General features: G+C 54.2%; 1 protein-coding gene across 1 annotated transcript; it reads left to right on the top strand.

Annotated features, from left to right (window-relative positions):
* Positions 1-6,264: 6,264 nt before the first annotated feature.
* LOC123123109 (ethylene-responsive transcription factor LEP) lies at positions 6,265-8,037 on the top strand. Its single transcript, XM_044543554.1, has one exon. The coding sequence runs from the start codon at positions 6,751-6,753 to the stop codon at positions 7,630-7,632; it is 882 nt and encodes a 293-aa protein (XP_044399489.1). The 5' UTR covers positions 6,265-6,750; the 3' UTR covers positions 7,633-8,037.
* The last annotated feature ends 284 nt before the right edge of the window (positions 8,038-8,321 follow it).

Below are 8,321 nucleotides of genomic sequence, written 5' to 3'. Positions count from 1 at the left end.
CTCTAATTGTTTGTTGCAAGTTTTTACGTGACTTGTATAGGTTTCTAGCAAGAACGTTTCTTACCTACGTAAAACCACAACGTGATATGCCAATTTCTATTTACCCTTCATAAGGACCCTTTTCATCGAATCCGTTCTGACTAAAGTGGGAGAGACAGACACCCGCTAGCCACCTTATGCAACTAGTGCATGTCAGTCGGTGGAACCTGTCTCACGTAAGCGTACGTGTAAGGTCGGTCCGGGCCGCTTCATCCCACAATGCCGCCGAAACAAGATAAGACTAGTAACGGCAAGTAAATTGACAACATCGACACCCACAACTACTTTGTGTTCTACTCGTGCATAGAAACTACGCATAGACCTAGCTCATGATGCCACTGTTGGGGAACGTAGCGGAAATTCAAAATTTTCTACGCATCACCAAGATCAATCTATGGAGTAATCTAGCAACGAGGGGAAGGGGAGTGCATCTACATACCCTTGTAGATCGCGATGCGGAAGCGTTGCAAGAACGCGGATGAAGGACTCGTACTCGTAGCGATTCAGATCGCAGTTGATTCCGATCTAAGCGCCGAACCACGGCGCCTCCGCGTTCAACACACGTGCAGCCCGGTGACGTCTCCCATGCCTTGATCCAGCAAGGAGAGAGGGAGAGGTTGGGGAAGACTCCGTCCAGCAGCAGCACGATGGCGTGGTGGTGGCGGAGGAGCGTGGCAATCCTACAGGGCTTCGCCAAGCACCGCGGGAGAGGGGGAGGGAGAGGGGTAGGGCTGCGCCAAGAGAGAGATGTCCTCGTGTGTGTGTGGCAGCCCCAAAACCTCAAGTATATATAGGGGAGGGGGAGGGGTTGCGCCCCCATCTAGGGTTCCCCCCCCCCAAGGGGTGCGGCCAGCCCTAGATGGGAGTTGGGGGGGCGGCCAAGGGGGGAAGAGAGGGGGGCGCCCCACTAGATGGGCCTTAGGCCCATCTGAGCCTAGGGTTTCCCCCTTCCCCCCCTTCCTGCGCCCTGGGCCTCTTGTGGGGGGGCGCACCAGCCCACCTGGGGCTGGTCCCCTCCCACACTTGGCCCACGCAGCCCTCTGGGGCCGGTGACCCCACCTGGTGGACCCCCGGGACCCTCCCGGTGGTCCCGGTACGTTACCGATAGCACCCGAAACTTTTCCGGTGACCAAAACAGGACTTCCCATATATAAATCTTTACCTCCGGACCATTCCGGAACTCCTCGTGACGTCCGGGATCTCATCCGGGACTCCGAACAACATTCGGTAACCACGTATATCTATTCCCTATAACCCTAGCGTCATCGAACCTTAAGTGTGTAGACCCTACGGGTTCGGGAACCATGCAGACATGACCGAGACGTTCTTCGGCCAATAACCAACAGCGGGATCTGGATACCCATGTTGGCTCCCACATGTTCCACGATGATCTCATCGGATGAACCACGATGTCGGAGATTCAATCAATCCCGTATACAATTCCCTTTGTCTAGCGGTATGTTACTTGCCCGAGATTCGATCGTCGGTATCCCGATACCTTGTTCAATCTCGTTGCCGGCAAGTCTCTTTACTCGTTCCGTAACTCACATCATCCCGTGATCAACTCCTTGGTCACATTGTGCACATTATGATGATGTCCTACCGAGTGGGCCCAGAGATACCTCTCCGTTTACACGAAGTGACAAATCCCAGTCTCGATTCGTGCCAACCCAACAGACACTTTCGGAGATACCTGTAGTGCACCTTTATAGTCACCCAGTTACGTTGTGACGTTTGGTACACCCAAAGCATTCCTACGGTATCTGGGAGTTGCACAATCTCATGGTCTAAGGAAATGATACTTGACATTAGAAAAGCTCTTAGCAAACGAACTACACGATCTTGTGCTAGGCTTAGGATTGGGTCTTGTCCATCACATCATTCTCCTAATGATGTGATCCCGTTATCAACGACATCCAATGTCCATGGTCAGGAAACCGTAACCATCTATTGATCAACGAGCTAGTCAACTAGAGGCTTACTAGGGACATGGTGTTGTCTATGTATCCACACATGTATCTGAGTTTCCTATCAATACAATTCTAGCATGGATAATAAACGATTATCATGAACAAGGAAATATAATAATAACCAATTTATTATTGCCTCTAGGGCATATTTCCAACACTAGGAAGCAGTCCGGCATAAAGCTCGGGCGCCAGTGGCTGGCTCCATAGAGGGCATTTCCGGCATTAAAGCTCGACTAAACTCCTTCAATTTTTTTGAACCAAGGTGATCTATGACACCTCGGATATAGTCCGGCGTTGGAGCTTGGACATAGTCCGGCGTTGGAGCTTGGATACATTCCGGCGTTGGAGCTCGGAAGCGGTCCGGCGTTGGTGCTCGGCTGCAAAAGATACCTCGAATACAGTCCGGCGTTGGAGCTCGGACGCAAGAGGACACTGCCGCCCGGGAACAACTTCAAACCCAAGGTGGCATAAAAATAACAAGGCATTGATAAAGGCCAGAAACTTAAAGGGGCTCCTTGGATACCCGACGTGTGAACTCTTCGGATTTACATCGGCGATCTTCAAGATCGAAGATGAGAAGATTTGTTGAACCAGTTTTCAAGACCGACGACCGAAGATGAAGAACAGTTCAGAAGGATCGAGGAGCATCCCCAACTTGAAGACCGGTTCAGGGGTCTACTGACGGTGTCCTGGACTAGGGGGTACTCACCACATCGTCTCCCGACCAGGTGGATCGGGCCGAGGACCCACATGGCGGTTCACTCATGGGCCACTTCGGGCAGCCCATGCCGCATACAAGGAGTATTCCACAAGACTTGGTGATCAAGACAAGGACTCCTCTCCACCAACGTATTCGGCTAGGACTCTTGTTATCCTAGGCCTCTGGTGCATTATATAAGCCAAGGCCAGGCTAGTCGATAGATCATTAGGACATTATTCATCATACCCTCAGAGTTTAGACCACAACATATGATCTCGGGGTAGATCAACTCTTGTAATCTCTATATTCATCAAGATCAATCAAGCAGGAAATAGGGTATTACCTCCATTAAGAGGGCCCGAACCTGGGTAAACATCGTGTCCTCTGTCTCCTGTTACCCATCGATCCATGACACACAGTTCGGGACACCCTACCCGAGATCCGCCGGTTTTGACACCGACAGAGGCCCAATAAAATCTACAAGAATAAAGTTGTGTAGTAGACATCAGTAGGCTCTAAATTTGCCAATGCCCCGATTGAAATACAATTGAGCCAGCCATGCCTGCTTTCGCCGACATGAGGTTGTCAGACTCGCTTGCCTCATGTGCTTCTGATTTATCTAGTAAAATTCGGATGGGAAAGTTAAGATTGATACCCTATTCTGCTTGCCTCGACTTCTCCTTGTAGAGGTGCAATACCTTGTGCAGTAAGGGAAATTCTAACATTGCTCGCCAAATTGACCGAAAATGCTTGGACAAGACGGTGCAGACACTTTTACCCATCTAGCGATGTTCATCTAAAATGTGCGAAACGTACCAGACGCCAGAAATCCAGCAAACCTGCGTCAAGCCGAGGGAGGTTTGGGCACCCGCCACGTCGGACTCCGACAACACAGACCTACCCCAAACCCCTCTTCGTGTCTCGAGAACCCTCTGCACATTCAAAGTGGACGTGACTGTCGGCTGCCCACATTCATGTCGGCTAACCGACTATCTGCCTACTCGACATTCACATCGGTGCGAGGCCCAAGAAGCCTACTTCGATACTCCACATTCAACCCGCCACTCTTCCCTTCCGGGCTACTTAAGCCGGTCGGCCACACCCAAGAACCCTACCCCTTTGAGCCCTTCTCCCACAGTATGAGTCCGGCATCAAACCATCCCTTCTCACCCTCCGAGCACCTTCACATCATTGTCCGTCTATCGTAGCTATGGATCGAACCGCTCATTCATGGTGGAGGCAACTCTCGCCAAGGTGCCGTGCTGAAATCGCTATAGAGGTCCACACTAGACATGAGCATGCGCAGATCGGCCAATGAGCTAGCCCGAGCCAGACTTCACCTAGCATGAAAAACCCAGGCCGGGCTCGGGTTCCAGGTCGGGCTTACACATACGAACACTAAAATATATAATTCTGGCTAGGCTTTTGATCTTGAGTTCTAGTCGGGCTCATGCTTGAGAAAAGAGTATATTTCAGGCTTTGGGTCGGGCTCGGGCTTGAGAAAAGAAGGTCGGGCATTTACAAGCCCGGTTGAAAACCCGACCTAGCCTGACGTTTGCACAGGTTTAGTCCACCTCGTGCACACCCGACGCCAAGTCCGCATTGAGGTGGACCAACCTCAAAGCGACCCCATGTTCATGGAGGTTACCGCGATGCAGGAGGTAGAGTAGGAACAGGATAAGGCGCCCTGCGCCGATGGAGTAGCCATCGGTGTCCGGGTTCCGGGTGCTATATGCGGAGCAGCACTACAACATGGTGCTGGGGGAGGTAGAGGTGGGTCATCCGCCAGTGGAGGAGCCACCAATGTTTGCGTTCACACTGTTGCAGGTGGAGCAATGTACAATCAATCACTAATGGAGGAGCACTAGCAGCCGAAGGATCAGTTGGAGGCGCATCGTGCGTCCCTTGTTGCTGTCATGGCCATGGTTGCGGTGGACCCAAGCATCGACGACATGAACTGGACGGTGCTCGCATCCATGCACAGTGCCCACACCATCCGCCTCAAGCATTGGTAGCTCTGCGTCAACGAGGCAGAGCGCAACCGGCTCTTCGAGGGGCTAGAGACGAAGAGGAATCTGTCATCAGGCCCGCCTCATTCAAGCCAACTACTAATGACGACGAGGATAGTCCGTCCCATGAGGGGGTCGTCGACCTCACCATTAATGGGTAGGAGTAGAGTAAGATTTTTATTGTCTTTTATTAGAGTTCTTTTTCCATGTAAAATTTATGCCAAAAAACAATGAAAATCCAGTGTATGATTCTATTTAGTAAATATGGCTGGATGGTCGACGGCCCGCCAGCTGTTCGCGGCCATCCATTTGGTGATCCGTGTTGGAGGTTTTTCGCCTCAAATGTTTTCTGCCATCCGTCCAGGCGTCAGCCTCCACTCGTGATGGTTAAATACGCCCCCCCCTTCAAATGGATCAAACACAAAAATTTGCAAATGTAATTGATGCAAGTACATTATAATACCGGCAAACAAGAACAAATTTAACATGTTCGGCATAAATTAGTGTGCGATCACCCGTCAGGCCTTGTTTGGCACTGGTGTTTTTCCAACCCCAAGGGACTTGGGGATTGGAAGGGATTTGGTGGTCCCCTCCCCTCCACCAAATCCCCATTAATCCCCCGCCCCCATAATTTCCTGTGTTTGGTACAACAACAACATAGCACAAATAACAACAACTGAACAACATGCTAATAAGAAGGTGAAAAATAAAAATCCAATCTTTTAGCATCCGACCAGCCAATTGCGGGACAAAGGGCGGAGGGCGGAGATGGCGGCGCCGTCACAGTCGAGGGAGACATTTCGCGAGGGGAAGCTCGCGTCTCCTCTTAGACGAGTATTGGAGGGTTTGGGGTGTAATTTTCAGGATGTGCCGGTCCAATACCGGGGTACCGAATGGGCCTGTGGGGAATTTTTGGGATTTTTATACCAGGCCGGTAAAATATTGGTGGAAACATGCAAATACACGAGCGCCGAATGAGGTCCCCGGCTTCGCGAAATCCCTCCCCGGACGCCGCAGCATGCTCGCGGAGCGTGTGAAGCTGTTTTGACTTTTCATGCTAGTTACATGGAGCTATAAGCTTAGACAATTTTCTTCTGCGAAAAATAAGGGGCTTAGACAAGTAACGTCCGGAAGTGAGTGCAGTCTTGAACTGTCAATTGTCCCAGCACATATCATGCCAATCGAGTCACATACCTAACACAAAGTGTTAAGTTCCAATCCACTTTCTTGTGAACAAGTCATCCGAAACTATGCCAAGCACACGATTTACCAGAGTACCTAATCTGATGATACATTGCGGGCATCCCAAAGCTCAAATTCAAATCCACTTCGAATTCGAATCACGCACGTCACATTCCGGGCATGAGCCTAGGAGGAGGGCAAAGTGGTCAAATCCCGCAAAGGCAACGGCCCAGTCCTCTGCACCACTGCATGCGCTCGTTTCACTGTCAAAAGCAGAGCGGGTCACGCGGGGAGGGCAGCAGCGTAAAATCACAAGGGGTGATAAGATCGAGAGGACGAGAGGAGTACTGCGTAGTGGCATCCACCTGTGCCGCGAGTGAATCTATACCATCTCCTTCCGCTAGTACTACTAGTACCTTTCTCCAACCTCTGTCTCAACCCCCTCCCCTCTGCTTCTATCCCGCCGACCCGCTCCCGTTAGAACCCTGTCTAAACCCCCAAAATCATCCCAGGATTACTCTCCTCCTCGCCCCGATCCGTCCGGAGCGGCCGAGAGCCGGCCCCCCCCTGCCCAAATCCGGAGCTTCGTCTCTGGCTGCGAGGTATCGGGCTGGGGATTCCTGGCGCGGCGCCTTTGCTTGCTTGGCCCGTTACTTGGAGTGCGAGCTCGCTCACTTGGAGCGGCAGATCTCAGCGCTGAGCCCCGGCAAAGGCGGCCATTCTTCGCTGATTCTGGCAAGTATTTCCAAGGGGAAAGTTTGGAGAAGCTTTTTCGTCCCGTGTTTTCCCCAAATTGGAAGAGGCTTTCTTGGATGAGATTTGTGGTGGAATCTCAGTAGCGCTGGTGGGGATGGGGATGTCTCCTGCGGACTCCCTCGCCGCCGGCCGGACCCGCCGCGCTGGGTCCCTCGCTCCCCGGCCCAAGCGCGTGTGCGTCTTCTTCGTGGACGCCGACGCCACCGAGTCCGAGTCCTCGGGGGACGAGGAGGTCAGGCGCGGCGAGCGGCGCGTGCGGAAGGTCATCGACATCAGCGTCTCTCAGCCGTCTCCGGCGTCGTCCATCCCACGGAGACGGGCTCTGCTGCGGCGGCGGCGGGCGGCGAAGGCCGGCGACGGCGGCTACCGTCGGCGGTTCCGTGGCGTGCGGCAGCGGCCGTGGGGCAAGTACGCCGCGGAGATCCGCGACCCGAGCCTGCAGAAGCGGCTGTGGCTCGGCACCTTCGACACCGCCGAGGAGGCTGCCGCCGTGTACGACGACGCGGCCGTGCGCCTCAAGGGGTCCCATGCCGTCACCAACTTCTCGTCCAGCTCCAGCTCCGACTCCGACTACGTCGCGTCCACCAAGCCCCGCTCCCCGCCGCAGGCGAACTTTCGTCCTACCGGGGAAGCGGCAGCAGAGGCCCCCGCGACCATTCCCCCCTCCGCGCCGTCGCCGCCCTCGCAGCCCGAGCCCGAGGAGGACGACGCCGACTCGTTCAACCCGTTCGCGTTGCCCCTGACCCCGGTCCTCCGTCGCGCGGCCGGCGAGGCGCCCCGCCCAGTGGACCAGCTGTACGGCGAGCTCTGCGACCTGGCCTCGGCCGCTCCGCCGTCGAAGGCGGTGGAGTTCGACTGGCAGCAGCCGTGGTGGGATAGCGAGCCGAAGGCGACGGAGTTCGACTGGCAGCTGCCGTGGTGGGAGAGCGAGGACTTCGTGATGCCGCCGCCGGCGAGCGCCGTCAGCGTGATATGACGCCCCTGCCCCTACCCCGCTGCCGCGCCGTTTCGCGCCCTCGGGGCGGGAAGTGGCGGGAGGCGCGTGAGCCAGTGGCGGGAGATGCGTTGCGTTCCAGTACTGTTACTATTATTACTTCGTTTATTAATTAGTAGATCTACTAGTACTGCGTACACTCCAGTAGCAGCAGAGCAGAGGAGTGAATGGTTTGTTGCTTGTGGTGGTGGTGGTGGTGGTGGTGGTGAGCTCAGGCGGGGCCCCCGCCGGCGCCCCGCCGTTGTGCGTGATCCGCCTTAACTCGCACGTCTCCGGCGTGGAAACGGAGCAGTGCGGTGCCGACAGTGGCCGCATGCCCGTTACTGTAATGACGAGTAAACTGTGTAATTGTTGTCGTGATGGTGTGTTTGTTTTACATCGCCTTTCCGCCTTGGTCGTCGTCGTTATGAATTGTTTACTACGCGAGCTGGTGTCAAGTGGTGAAGATTTTGCGTCGTGATTGTGCATGTAATCGGGCGTGCACATCATCTTTACTACTGGCTCCAAATCCACGCACAAGTGGGAGCGTGGCCATGACAGGATCCCAGTAGTAGCAAGCGAATGTTTTCCTTTCCATTTTCCAAGCGTGTAGGGCCGCGGATTGGGATTGTGAGAGGTCAGTTCTGCAAAGTGGCGCAGATCGAATATACGTACATAGCCGGCCGCCGAGT

This window comes from Triticum aestivum, chromosome 5D (assembly GCF_018294505.1).
Source record: "Triticum aestivum cultivar Chinese Spring chromosome 5D, IWGSC CS RefSeq v2.1, whole genome shotgun sequence".
In the NCBI taxonomy this organism is placed as follows: domain Eukaryota; kingdom Viridiplantae; phylum Streptophyta; class Magnoliopsida; order Poales; family Poaceae; genus Triticum; species Triticum aestivum.
Note: the sequence above shows the minus strand (reverse complement) of the source record. Positions and strands in the feature narration are given on the sequence as shown.

What these genes read in the sequence shown, in the direction of transcription:
- LOC123123109 (XM_044543554.1), top strand. Translation starts at nt 6,751, where the DNA reads ATGGGGATGTCTCCTGCGGACTCCCTCGCCGCCGGCCGGACCCGCCGC.